Raw genomic sequence first — 14,808 nt, 5'->3', positions numbered from 1 at the left:
GGTCCGTGGTACCTGTACTTGCGGGGTACCCCCCCCCCCCCAGGAAAAACCTCCCTGGCTGTAACACTCTCCGATGTGATTGGATCGCGGCACAGCCAGGGAGAAGGAGACGCCCATTGAGAAACCCTGGCATCTCCTCCTCCTCCTCCTCCCTGTTCCGATGCTCAGTATTTACATACTGAGCGCGAAAACTTCAGGAGGGCGCAGCGGCGCGTAGGAGCGATGTATTAAAAAAAAAGAAAAAACAGGTGGCAGCATCAGCATCCAGGTAAAGGTATTTAGCTCCTATAAGTAAAACAGATGAAAGGTCCTCTTTAACCTTGTGTTTTAGTAACGCCTTGTATTCTTCATGTAATAATTCTGGAGCCTCTTTTCTTAGGACTCTATGGTGTGCCACTATTATATTATTCATGCTAGCAATTATGAATGAATTACTAGTAGGTTGCAATGGAGGTCCAGATGGCTGTCACCAGTTGGGGGGGAGGGGTTCTGGTACACTCTGACACTGTCAGCACCGATTGGATAGTGTCAGACATGTGCAGGGATGCACCCCAACTGGTAACACCCATCTGGACCTTCATTGCAAGCTGCTAGTAATTCATTCATAACTTCTAGCAGGAAAAATAAAGGAATGGCACAACATAAAGACATAAGAATAGATTCTCCAGAGTGGTTATTACATGGGGAATACAAAAAGTTATTAAAACAGACACGTCAGGAGCGATTACTCTACGAGGAGTTTGTGCAAGCAGAAGCCTGTTCTTACTAATAATATACAGGCAGCAGTGCATCTAACACTGCACTTTAGGGTCCATTCACACATCCGCAAAACAAGGACACCGGCCATGTGCGTTCCACATTTTGCGGACCGCGCATGGCCGGCACTATGATAGAAATGCCTATTCTTGTCCGTGGCTGCAGACAAGAATAAGACATGCTCTATTTTTTTGCAGGGCCATGGAACGGAAGTGTTGTCCGTGTGTTGTCCGCATCTTTGAAATGCGGAACGGAAATTGCGGAACGGAAGCGGACCCATTCATGTGGAGGTGTGAATGGACCCTTATGCAGAAGAATTCTCCATGGTGGCTGCACAATATCATACACATTACTACAGCAGCAATGAGTCAGCCTGTCTGTACACACCGGGGACACATTGCAGGCTGCAGTCACACATCGCACACGTATCAAACTACTGCGCTCCAAACACCCACTCATCACAATACAGAATCCTCCACTTCAAAATAGCACGCCCCACTGGTGGTGACGCACACAGCCTTTGCAATGCTTAAAAAAATAAAATAAAATCCTCAGCAGGCTTCAGGCTTGACGCACATTCTGCTCCCACACAGCACGTAAGGGGGGAGCACAAAGAGGGGGCGTGCAGCAGCAAGACTGGGGAAGTCCTCTAGGCAGGTTCATTATAGTGATCCGTGGTGAGAAAAGGGATTATGGACCAGACGAGGGGGGCAACAATGCTCATGCATGAAGACAACTAAAGGGGGGGTTAAAAAAAAAGACCACTTCAAACCCACCACTCATTCCACTTACACATTTCTCTTTAATGTCCTCATTGAGGTTCCCATTACTGTCGCTGGATGAGGCGCCACTCATTGGGTTTTCATGGGATCCATTGCTGCCCAAACTCCCATATCCACTGGAGCCGCTATTATGGACAGGCTGAGTGGAGACAAAGAACACGCATTAGGCAGTCTTACATTCAGGTATGAAGCAACCTGAAGATTTCCCTCAAACGGTTCACATTTCCAGAAATGACGAACATTCGGCTTGCGTTGGCCAGTGAACTACAGACGGACAAAACAGCAGCATGTGCATTAGGAGGACAAGGGCAGTCATGAACATTATGCATTCCTACAGCCCTAGAGTTGTTCACTACTGAAATGCATGCCGGATACCTGACCTATAATAATATGTATTCCTTAGTACTATTAGAATGATAAAGGCTTATGTACATGCTGAAACCCTGTGAGATGAATTTCAGACTGATGCATTGTAGCAAACAGTCAGACGTGTGAGCGGCCAAACTGGCTAGAAGACGTATCAATGTATCCACTGAGAGCAGGACTAGGTCTGTACAGGGCTTCAGTCTAGGCCCCCCTGATCCAGTGCCGCTGCTCCGTTCCCTCGCTGGGCTGCAGCCAGTAGCGCTTTGTTGTGGCAGTGACGTCCTATACAGTGGCCTCAGCAGTGACGTCCTATACAGTGGCCTCAGCAGTGACGTCCTATACAGTGGCCTCAGCAGTGACGTCCTATACAGTGGCCTCAGCAGTGACGTCCTATACAGTGGCCTCAGCAGTGACGTCCTATACAGTGGCCTCAGCAGTGAACAGCACATGACCACCTAGGGATTGCCTGGAGTCTGGCAAGATGAAAGAGCAGTCACTGTACGCGGTTTTATAATTTTATCAGGGAACAGGCTGTTTCTGTACATAAAAAAATAACGAGGGAAAACCCCTTGAAGCCTCTGTACATGTGTTCACATTAACTGACCGCAAACTACTACTAAATCATACAAGTCAGAAAACGCCTATAAAGCCTCCTGCATGCGACCGTACATGTTTTGCCGTCCGCAAAATACGGATGTAGTCCATGTGCATCCCACAATTTTTGCAGGACCCATCGTAAAAAATCCTATTCTTGCCCCCAAAATAGACAGGTTCTATAATGTGCGGACCGTTTTTTTTTGTGGACAAATAGAAATGAAGGGGTTTGTGTGCGATCTACAAACAATGCGGATCGGATGTAGTCCAGAAATATGGTTATGTACATGAGGCATAAAACGGATCTGATGGACATGAACACAGATAATGGTGACGTCGATTTTTGCGAGGGATTTTGATGCATTCTCCACAAGCAAAGGCACAGAGGAAAGTAATCTAGACCCCCCCCCCCCCCCCCCCAACCCATCTAGGCAATCCGGCAGCCATTCATCTAGCTTACCAGAACGCTATATTCAGTGCCCGTATATTACATTTTTTAACCAATCATAAATAAATGACTATGGGAAAAGGGACCTCCATGTGCGAATTAAAAGGATAAGGTTTGCATCTAATATAGCACGTGCCGGTCTTCTTTGCTCTTGGATTGATGGGATGCCGACCCTGGACGCGCGCACCGCTCACCATATAGACGGAGTGCCGGCTGATTTTTCTTCTATGGGAAAAAGGGCGATTTTTTTTTTTTTTTTTTTTACTTCAAATTGTTTTTTTATTTCTTTTTTGGGGGGACTTAAACATACAATCCAATTGCTGGTACAATTCAATGCAATATTTACCTATTGCAGTGTATTGTACAGATTTAAGGCTCATTCAAACGACCGTATGAACAAGTCCGCATCCGTTCTGCCAATTATTTTAATTGCTCTGTTCCGTGACTCCACAAAAAGTATAGAGCATGTATTATTCTTGTCCGCAATCGCAAAATAGGCATTTCTATAATGGACCGCCCGTTCTGCAAGTTGTGAAACGCACACAGTAGCATCCGTGTTTTGCGGATGTGCAATTTGCGGACCCTTAGGCCTCATGCACACGACCATTGTGCGTGTTTTGATCCGCAAAACACGGAAGGTGTCCGTGTGCGTTCCGCAATTTGCCATTGATACAACTGCCTATTCTTCTCCGCAAAACGGACAATAGGACAGGTTATATTTTTTTTTTCGAACCACGGAATGGAGCAACAGAGTGCTGTCCTCATCTTTTGCGACCTCATTGAAGTGAATGGGTCCGCATCCAATCCGCAAAAACTGCAGCTATGATGCGGACCAAAACAACGACCGTGTGCATGAGGCCTTAAGCAGAGTTCACACTTCAGTTATTTGGTCAGTCATTTACATCAGTTATTGTGAGCCAAAACCAGTAGTGAAGCCTACCCAGAGATAAGGTATACAGACGTGGACAAAATTGTTGGTACCCTTTGGTCAATGAAAGAAAAAGTCACAATGGTCACAGAAATAACTTTAATCTGACAAAAGTAATAATAAATTAAAATTCTATAAATGTTAACCAATGAAAGTCAGACATTGTTTTTCAACCATGCTTCAACAGAATTATGTAAAAAAATAAACTCATGAAACAGGCATGGACAAAAATGATGGTACCCCTAGAAAACACAGAACATAATGTGACCAAAGGGACATGTTAATTCAAGGTGTGTCCACTAATTAGCATCACAGGTGTCTACAACCTTGTAATCAGCCATTGGGCCTATATATATGGCTCCAGGTAATCACTGTGTTGTTTGGTGATATGGTGTGTACCACACTCGACATGGACCAGAGGAAGCAAAGGAAAGAGCTGTCTCAAGAGATCAGAAAGAAAATTATAGACAAGCATGTTAAAGGTAAAGGCTATAAGACCATCTCCAAGCAACTAGATGTTCCTGTGAGTACAGTTGCACATATTATTCATAAGTTTAAGATCCATGGGACTGTAGCCAACCTCCCTGGACGTGGCCGCAGGAGGAAAATTGATGACAAATCTAAGAGACGGATAATCCGAATGGTAACAAAAGAGCCTAGAAAGACTTCTAAAGAGATTCAAGGTGAACTTCATGCTCAAGGAACATCAGTGTCAGATCGCACCATCCGTCGTTGTTTGAGCCAAAGTGGACTACATGGGAGACGACCAAGGAGGACACCATTGTTGAAAACGAATCATAAAAAAGCAAGACTGGAATATGCCAAACTACATGTTGACAAGCCACAAAGCTTCTGGGAGAATGTCCTGTGGACAGATGAGACAAAAATCGAAGTTTTTGCCAAGGCACATCAGCTGTATGTTCACAGACGAAAAAATGAAGCATATCAAGAAAAGAACACTGTCCCTACTGTGAAACATGGAGGAGGCTCTGTTATGTTCTGGGGCTGCTTTGCTGCGTCTGGCACAGGGTGTCTTGAATCTGTGCAGGGTACAATGAAATCTCAAGACTATCAAGGAATTCTAGAGAGAAATGTACTAGCCAGTGTCAGAAAGCTTGGTCTCAGTCGCAGGTCATGGGTCTTGCAACAGGACAATGACCCAAAACACACCGCTAAAAACACCCAAGAATGGCTAAGAGGAAAAAATTGGACTATTCTAAAGTGGCCTTCTATGAGCCCTGACCTCAATCCTATTGAGCATCTTTGGAAGGAGCTGAAACATGCAGTCTGGAAAAGGCACCCTTCAAACCGGACACAACTGGAGCAGTTTGCTCATGAGGAGTGGGCCAAAATACCTGCTGAGAGGTGCAGATGTCTCATTGACAGTTACAGGAAGCGTTTGATTGCAGTGATTGCCTCAAAAGGTTGCGCAACAAAATATTAAGTTAGGGGTACCATCATTTTTGTCCATGCCTGTTTCATGAGTTTATTTTTTTACATAATTCTGTTGAAGCATGGTTGAAAAACAATGTCTGACTTTCATTGGTTAACATTTATAGAATTTTAATTTATTATTACTTTTGTCAGATTAAAGTTATTTCTGTGACCATTGTGACTTTTTCTTTCATTGACCAAAGGGTACCAACAATTTTGTCCACGTCTGTAATTGAAAGATCTGCACCTGTTCTGTGGTTTTGACCCGCACCTGGTTTTTGGCTGACAATAACTGGTAGAAATAACTGACCAGATAACTGAAGTGTGAACTTGGTCTTACACTGACATTTGGCCTGATCAATTCTGCTCCTGGCAGGCTTCCATCCAGGCCTTTGTAAAGCCTGGATCCCCATATAAATGCAGCTCTCACCTCCGCTAACTACCAGGCAGTTATCGGGAACTTGCAGTTCATACATAACTGCCTGTGCATTGGTCAGTGTAAATGGGCCTTAACATTTGTATAGGTCATAATGTGGATAAGTGACCCAATGGCTGCCATTTTCCTTTCCCCCGAGGTAGAAAGAAAAAATCTACGGAATTGGGCTCTCTGTAAATCTGCTAGTCACTAACTAGGATCAGATGTTTGATTTTTACAGTAAAAAATACATTTAAAAAATCACCTGCATGAGAAGCTGATGAATTTGTTCTGTGAGTTCCTGAACATCAGGCTGAAGTGAGCGATCCCCCGAGCGCTTGGGTGCCGTGAAAATGTCTTCATTAACAGGACCCCTATTGTGAGGGGGGGAAAAAAAATGTGTACTAATCAGCAAGTCTGAAGATCCAATGTAGATACACACATTCTAAGCACATATTATACACATGCCACACTCACATCCGCACTTTGTGTCTTCCAATGATGAAAGACACTTTTCGACTCCAGGGGTTGACGAAGCTGGACCAGCTGGAGTCTACGGTGATGTACTCTCCATTTCTCGCACAAAATCGTATTGGAGAAAAGTCAAACGGCTGTCCTCCATACTGCAGAACTAGAGAAGAACACAATCATGTGGAAGCGAGTTTTACTCTTTCCCCTTCCTGTTAGATGTAATAGTTACACAAACAGCGTAGGGCAGTCCACTCAGCTGTACCTGTAACCCTGGTCACCTTTGGACAACACACTGGGTGGGTATTCCAAAGTTAGAAATGAATGAGATGGGAAAACCCCTTTAATCACTTGTAGTTATCAGGACAATATTGTAGATCTTCTGCTAAGTGAACCTAGATGCCTGCAGAAGGGTCTGTCCGGGAGTACAATACCGATGACCTATCCTCAGGAAAGGTCATCAACTTGAGGGTCCAACTCCCGGTGCCGAGCAGCTGTTTGAAGAGGCTGTGGTGCTCCGGTAGGGGCGGATTGGTAATAGACCGTACAGGGGAATTTCCCAGTGGGCCAATGCCCAGGAGGGCCACCTAAACCCTCCTCATAGCCGACAGCTGGGTTCATAATGAACTGATTCTCTCTTACGTACCTGACCAGCAGCCGCAAGTGCCCCCCTGAATTCAACTGTATTGACATCTTCAGGACAGCGATACAGTTGAATACTGTTGCATAGGTAGCAGTATTTTGGGCTGCACTCTGATATTTGGTTCATCTCGGGAGGTATACTGCCCTGCACTATGGTATTGCTGTCCCTGCCTACATATGTTGCCCCGTCTTCTGTCAATTTGGATAGACCTGCAACATGGGGCCACTTTTACCAGGTTTTTTTTCAGGGCCACTTTTGTGCTCTGGCCCCTGTGCTCTGGCACAGGGCTGCACATTGTATAGTGGCCGTTTTTGGTATTGCAGCTCATGCTCATTTACTTGAATGGGATTAAGGCTACTTTCACACTGGCTTTTGGCTTTCCGTTTGTGAGATCCGTTCAGGGCTCTCACAAGCGGTCCAAAATGGGTCAGTTTTGCCCTAATGTATTCTGAATGGATAAGGATCCGCTCAGAATGCATCAGTTTTCCTCCGTTCCGTCTCCATTCTGCTTTGGAGGCGGACACCAAAACGCTGCCTGCAGCGTTTTGGTGTCCGTCTGACAAAACTGAGCCAAACTGATCCGTTCTGGCACACAATGTAAGTCAATTGGGACGGATCCGTTTTCACTGACACAATCTGGCACAATAGAAAACGGATCCGTCCTCCATTTACTTTCAATGGTGTTCAAGACGGATCCATCTTGGCTATGTTAAAGATAATACAAACGGATGCATGCGGTTGCATTATCTGAACGGATCCGTCTGTGCAGATCTATGACGGGTCCGCACTAAACGCGAGTGTGAAAGTAGACTAAGCTGAACATGGGTCATGTAACCGATAAACATGAAGCCCCTGGGCTAGGAAGAGGCCGCAGCGCTCACCAGAACACCGCAGCCTATTCAAGCAATCATAGGGCATGCCGGGACTCAGACTGACCTATCCATAAAAAAAAGGGCATCAGTAGAGATGACCTAGAAAACCCCTTAAAGGGAGTCTACAAAAGGCTGTGTCACGGTATAAGCCTGGTTACTGGTGAAAGGGTCACAAACACTCACAACATACATTAAAAAGTCTCTGGTGATTTGCAATAAAAAATTCAGCAGGTTTGGATTTTTAGCAACTGTCGTGTCTCGGTTGCATCACATTGCATGTAGTAACATAACCACGTTCACAACCGCAATGCGATATTACAATCACGTAACCAAAGAATTTGTGTTAAAAGGGAAGTCTTACTTCAAATGGCATTTTTCCTCTAGAGAAAGTTAATACAAGGCACGTACTAATGTATTGTGACGTGCTTGCACACTAGGAGAATAAGCTCCGGCTTATGTGCATTGCCATGGTCCTGGCCACCAGAGAGGCTGGCGTTTTTTTCCAACAGTAGGCAAGCACGTCCACCGCTGATGGATTGCAGTGTGGTCATAACCCCTGGATACCAGCAATGTATAATATTATGGAAAAAAAAAAAGAATCAAGCCATCAAATGAAGCAATACGGAGAATCACAATACATTAGTAAGTGCTTTGTATTAACTTTCTCTACATGATATTTGCTGAAGTTAGACAACCCCTTTAGGATGTTCAGGCACACATGTACGACTTCCTGACTGCTTCTATGTACTGACGCTAGTATAGGTGTGCTTGAAATAGGGAGACTAGCCCTGGGTGAGACAGGCATTGATGGGGTGGGCAAAGCTCTGTGCTATACGAATGCCAAGTAAGACATTTAATGACTCTTCTGCAGCAGTGCATGACCTGGAATGGATATACGATAATATATACATACTCTTTTTGTGCACAGCTAGCATGAGGTGGCGATCACTTGGATGCAAATGCAGAATAATGGGAGTGCCAATGAGGTCTTGAGGCAGGTAGCCCAACAAGGGCACGGCTCTGTGGGGAACAAAGCACAAAGATGAGGGTAAGGCCCCATGCACAAGACCGTATTATGTTTCCGTGTCTGATCCGTTTTGTTTTGCGGATAGGATGCAGACCCATTCACTTCAATGGGTCCGCAAAAAACACGGACAGCACACCGTGCTTCACTTCAATGGATCTGCAAAAAAAAAACGTATCCGCAAAAAAAAAAAAAAAAAAGACGGATGTCATACGGAACATCATCCGTTTTTTTTTTTGCGGGCAGCAAAACACATACGGTCGTGTGCATGTAGCCTAAGGGTACATTCACATGACTGTATTGTTATGGATTGCAAAACGCGGATACCATCTGTGTGCCCTTCACATTTTTGAGCACCTATTGATTTCAATGGGTCCGTGGTCCGGATTTGTGGCCAAGAAAAGGGCATGGTCTATCTCATGCGGAACAGACTTGCGGATGTGGAAAGCACACAAAAGATGCAGTATCCGTATTTTTCGGATCTGCGCTTTACGGACTGCAAAATACATGCGGTCGTGTGAATGTTGCCTTAAAGAGATGAACGCAAACCAAGTCGGGACATAGGTTTCTGCAGTCCGCTCACCTTTCATCGACATCCTGGAACAAACAGCTTGGGGTGTGAGTGGTGGTGAAGATGCGTTTATCTGCCGGAATCCGAGGAGCTAAAATAAAAAATAAAAAACACGAAAATGGAACACAATTTACTTATTTTGCACAACGCAGTTTTAATATAACGCATAACCAGAGCAACTTACTAGAAATAATCAGAGAGGTGCCCCCTCATGGGGGAATAATACCGCCATGTGATGTTTTTTGCTAGGGGGTATCTGCCAGGATCAAATTGGAAACATTGTGACGCGGAGGCCCCGCTGCTCCAGTATTACGCTGGGTTCACACCTGAGCGTTCGCGATGGAGCGCTCTGTATGCGCGATTGTACAGGCGTTTGCAATCGCGCCAACAGAGAAAAGCGAACGCCTATTGTCGCGCATTCCCGCTGAAGTCTATGTAAGGGAACGCGCGACAAGACACCCCAAAGAAGTTCATATACTTCTTGGGGCGTCGAGCGTTTTACAGCGCGATCGTACGCGCTGTAAAACGCTCAGGTGTGAACCATTCCCATAGGGAATCATTGGTTCTTGCCTGTTGAGCGTAGGAACGCGCTGTAAAACGCTCAAGTGTGAACCCAGCCTTAGCAGAGAGGAGCAACCAGATGGAAAATAAAGACACCTGACAATGATAAATGGGAACTACTCCTGCACTAATGACCAGGGACGGCAGAGGCGAAGTGCCATTACCAGGACTGTTTCCAGAAAATAAAACATAGAATAGATGGCAGGTCCTACCGCAAAACTACTAATGTGAGCGTCACCGTGCTCCTAAGGAGCCCCAACCCAGACCAGTAACTGGCCGCTATACATACCTTCATAACCGGAGTGCACTCGCTCCGCAAACAGTACGCAGCACAGCTGCTCCACGGTGCTCTCCTCAGTCTGAACACGGATCAGATACGGTGTGAGGCGGAATGGCTGGTAAGAGATTTCTTTTCGAGACTCACGCCCACAACTGAAGAGACACGAAAATGTGTCGAAAATACACGTGAACAAAAGCAGTCTATAGTCAAAAGATAAAACAACTGCCATATAATAACATGGCAAAAGCAAAAAACAATCATAAAATATTTGATATCCATATCATAGCCATATCACACATCAAGCTCTGATTTACTGCATTAGTGCAGAACGTGCCCCCTGCATTATTTATTTTAGTTTATTTCACTAAAAAGTCTTAACATCTGCCAATATCTTCGGTGATAGTTTATGATTGATGTACATCATTTATTGCTTGTTTTATATTTTATCAAGAAATTTAGTTAAATAAATTTAAATAACTAATCCAGGGGGGCATAAGGCTACCCTCAGTATAGGCGGACAATATGTGACTGGTGGGATCTGACACCCCGCCAATCCGTTATTGCAGGCTGGCTCTGGCATCGAAAGTCAGCAGCAGAACTACACAGCGCCATCTATCGTGTAGTGGATGAACTGGGTTACTGCAGCACTGCTTGCAATCACTTCAATGGACAGAACTGTTTAATTCCAGCTACAACTTCTACCACCAAAGCTACTCTGAAATAGCTGATTGGTAGGGGTGCGAGGTGTCGGACCCCCGCCATGAAATCTTGATGGCCTATCCTGAGGATAAGCCATCAGTAGTAAAATCCTGGCCAACCCGTTTCAACCCAGCAGAAACAGAAGCCTCTGTTCATACACTGTCACAAGCTACGTCACCAGGACTATGTCACCAAGGGCAATGTTTCCATTCACTGAACGTTAGCAGACATTTTGAAAACTGTGAGGAAGCAATACACGTTAGGCTGAATTCATTTGAGTAATAATTTCTGGTTTTCTAGTCTGTCATAGGAGAAAAAAAAAACTGAAAATGAGAGAACCACGAGTCACGCGATGGACACCAATGGCGGCGATGTAAATCACAGTGACATGAAGAATGGCGCTGTATCCTGGAGGACCCTCCAGCACAGATGTCAACATAGCATGAATGTGAATGTTGGCCAAAGCAACCAGTTCTGCCATGGATACCTTTTCTTTGCACCTCGTGGATAAGAGATGTTCCAAGTGCAATCACCCAGAATAGGGCGTTTCATCATGGTCTTCAGGGGTTTAACTATGCTAGCTCTATAGATTTCCCAGAAGTCCCCTGAGGAATAGCTTCCATGTCACCCTGCTGAGAAACCCATCAGGACAAAGCGGGTCTGCTTCAGGGGATTAAAGAGGTATTCCCATCTCAGACAATGGGGGCATATCGCTAGGACCTACACCTACAACGAGAATGGAGCGGGGAGAGCTGTGGCTGGAGGACCACCAAGCGCTGCTTCCATAGAAGTGAATGGGAGCGCATCGAGCTCCCATCCATTTCTACGGGGCAGACGGAAATAGCCGAGCCATCTGTAAAGGGGAACTTACTTACCTCCTTCCTGGCGCTGGCTCCGCGCTCCTTCTCCCCCAGCCTGGGCTGCTCCGCTGGACTCCCTTGCTGTAAACAACTAGTTTGACACGACCTGCAGCCAATCACTGGACATGGCGGAGACTGGAACCCCTTGTGTCAAGTGACCATTTGTCATGAGTGGGTTGCTGCTGGGGCCAGTGATTGGCTGCAGATGCCTTCAAACCAGATGTTTACAGTGAGAAAGCCCAGCGGAGCATCGCAGGGCTGGAAGATGAGGAGCGGGGAGCCTGCGCCGGGAGGAAAGAAGGCTCCATCTACTGTGTAGTGGCCACGCCGACATAGTGCAGCCCAGCTCTCATTCAAGAGCAGGCACTTCTGTATGGCTCTGAATATTTTATATAGCCAATTATCGTTGGCTCAGAGAACAGGAGCGCTCATGCTAGGTTGCCGTCATGGGGAACCCGGCTGCATCATATGATTTTACTGAAGGGCACATCATTCACATGAAGATCTGTCCTGGTTAAGCGTTTGTCACTCCAGTGCTTGACTCATTATTATACCAGGGATCATCAGCCTCTAGCACACCAGCGGTGGTAAAACTACGATTCCCAACATGCAGTATTGCTTAGCTGTTCTCGGAACGTTCATAGAAGTGAATGGAGCATGCTGGGAGTTATGGTTTCACAACGGCTTTAGTGCCAGAGGTTGCTGACACCTGCATTGTAAGACGGAGCTCTGCTGGAGCTACCTTGGTTGAAGTTGATGGACTTAGGTCTTTTTTTAACCATATTAACTATGATAAGTTCGCTATACCTGGTTTCTGTTCACAATGGGAGTCATAAACCTGTGCCAGACTGGACACACCACTGGTCCAAATGAAGTGTACATTCGATACATACATGTGAAAGTCCGATGAAGGTAATAAAAAGAGCTACAAATCTGTACGCAGAATGAAGAAAATGAAAAAACAACAATGTTCTGGCCCAACATAAAGCAATTTACATGGTGAGGTATACCCGAGAAATAAAGACAATGGTCAGACTGACCTTCACAAGTCAGTATAAAACAGTCATTAAAGGGGTTATCCCTTGAGTAATGTAAAACATGAAAATCAGACTTCATATAGTACATGACTCTTTCTAACAAAGCTAGAACCAGCCCTGTACCTCACATGGATCTAGAGATCCCCCCAATCATTGCTCTCCTAGATTTATATCAAGCTGACAGCTCAGGGGGACGTGTCTTTTCTGCTGTATTTCTTTTCCTGCAACTGTCACAGCTTCTGACAGAACATATGTAAACTGAGCATGTGCGACCACCTCAGTGAGGGGGACAAAAATAATAAGGAAAAGAACACCCAGTAGTAGACGCTATACAGATACATTTCATTTCAATTTAGTGGCTATACAAATTTTTTTATTTCATGCAATTACAAAAATACTCAGATGCAATTGCTGGTTGGAAAACTGTAGACAATGTTAATGGCACAACCCCTTTAAAAGGGTATTCCCATTTGGGGTATGGCATATCTACAGGATATGACATAAGTGTCTGACACCTCTAGGACCTGCTCCCCGCCACACTCGGCCAGGAATGGAGGGGTGGTCGTGCATGTGCGGCTCCCTCCGTTCACTTCAACAGCATGTCCAAAAATAGTCGGGCGCCTTAGGTACAAGCCTCTTGATAAATTTGATGCATCTCCTAGTAGTCCATGAGCCAGAAATTCAAATCTATATCAGCTATTAAGTATAAAATGATAGTAAATAGGTTGGGCTATTAGAGGCCACGCCTTCCCGCTAACCACACCCACTTTCCTTGCCATTTCTGAAAAGTCACAAATATGGTGTGCAGCATAATCAAGGTTTACGAGATAAAAATGGCGTAACAAGCTTCATATAGCTGCCTCAATATGACCCTCATGAGGTGACTAGAGAGGTTAACCAAGATGGGCCGCGATCCCATGCGGCCAGCCTGGGAATCTGGTTGGTCGATTACGCCCTGGTAACCTTATTCCTTCATTTTGCACCTAAAGATGACTAAGTGCTAGAACATTTTCTGCGCAGGCATTTATTATGTAAAACAGACAGAATCACAGCGCTTTATCTGCATGTATTAAAACCTCAGCGACAACTCCTGAATTCTCAATGAGGAGCTCGTCTGATGGCAGGCGCCCTGTCTACAGCACATCGATCGGCTGCCTGCGAGCATCCATTGTTCACACAGGTGGCCAAGTCATTCATGAGTCAGAAACTCATTCATGACAGTTCTGGACCATTCTTGACGATTACCCCGCAGTTCATAAAAACAGCGCACAAAAGGATTAACCCTTAAGTACTGCAGGCATTGCGGGTCACCACGACCCCACAATTTTTAGCAACTTCCGCTTAAGCAGATATAACAGGCACAGCTTTTATAATTGTTAACATGATTTTTGTGGGCCTTTTCATAACAAATAGTGCTTCATTTTCTATATAGATTTTACAAATACGGCATTTAATTATTCTAGAATTTCCATTTTTCAGGCCGTATATCCAGCCATCTGTTGCAGTTTAATTCCAGGGTGGTGCAGAAACATCGGAGAGAAATCAAGGCCAGAACTGATCCCATGGTTTTCTCTAGAACAAGTTGTGGTATCTAATGAAGAAAAGGAAATGCTTGGCACCATGAGGTATCTATGTCGCTCTGGTGCTCAATGGTAGGGAAATTTCCCGCATATAATGTCCTAAAAGGCCACAGCACTCGGCTCATAGTTGAGTCAGGACACTTGGACGCAGCCCCCATCCATCAACACTGCGCCCACATCTCCTGACTCATTGGCCATGAACAAGGTCTTGGGAGGGACCGAAATTTGGCCATGTCTAATTTATGCAACTGGATGGATCAATAAAACTCTACTTTACATTTCAACTACAATTTGAGTGCCGTGGTGTTTTAGGGCATAGTTATGGCGCCCTACAATGGACTCTCCATCTATATGGAGCTATGGACAAAGGTGGACAAAATTGTCATCTGCTACGTCTGAGTCAGGCATAAAACTAGCCAAACAGTGTTTTTGTTTTCTTGCCGGTTCAAATTTTTTTGAACTACGATATACAGATTTTTTCATCATAAAG

General features: G+C 45.1%; 1 protein-coding gene across 3 annotated transcripts in view; it reads right to left on the bottom strand.

Moving 5' to 3' along the window:
- Window positions 1-14,808, bottom strand: part of PER2 (period circadian regulator 2) — a 92,608-nt gene that overhangs the window by 25,080 nt on the left and 52,720 nt on the right. For all 3 annotated transcript variants that reach the window (XM_044291357.1, XM_044291359.1, XM_044291358.1), the window contains 6 exons: window positions 10,152-10,294; window positions 9,314-9,392; window positions 8,620-8,726; window positions 6,201-6,354; window positions 5,989-6,097; window positions 1,549-1,677 (listed from right to left, as the gene is read on the bottom strand). In XM_044291357.1, coding sequence (XP_044147292.1) covers window positions 1,549-1,677; window positions 5,989-6,097; window positions 6,201-6,354; window positions 8,620-8,726; window positions 9,314-9,392; window positions 10,152-10,294 — 721 coding nt within the window. The remainder of the gene's footprint in view (window positions 1-1,548; window positions 1,678-5,988; window positions 6,098-6,200; window positions 6,355-8,619; window positions 8,727-9,313; window positions 9,393-10,151; window positions 10,295-14,808) is intronic.

The sequence above is a fragment of the Bufo gargarizans genome, chromosome 4, assembly GCF_014858855.1.
Source record: "Bufo gargarizans isolate SCDJY-AF-19 chromosome 4, ASM1485885v1, whole genome shotgun sequence".
Lineage (NCBI taxonomy): Eukaryota > Metazoa > Chordata > Amphibia > Anura > Bufonidae > Bufo > Bufo gargarizans.
Note: the sequence above shows the minus strand (reverse complement) of the source record. Positions and strands in the feature narration are given on the sequence as shown.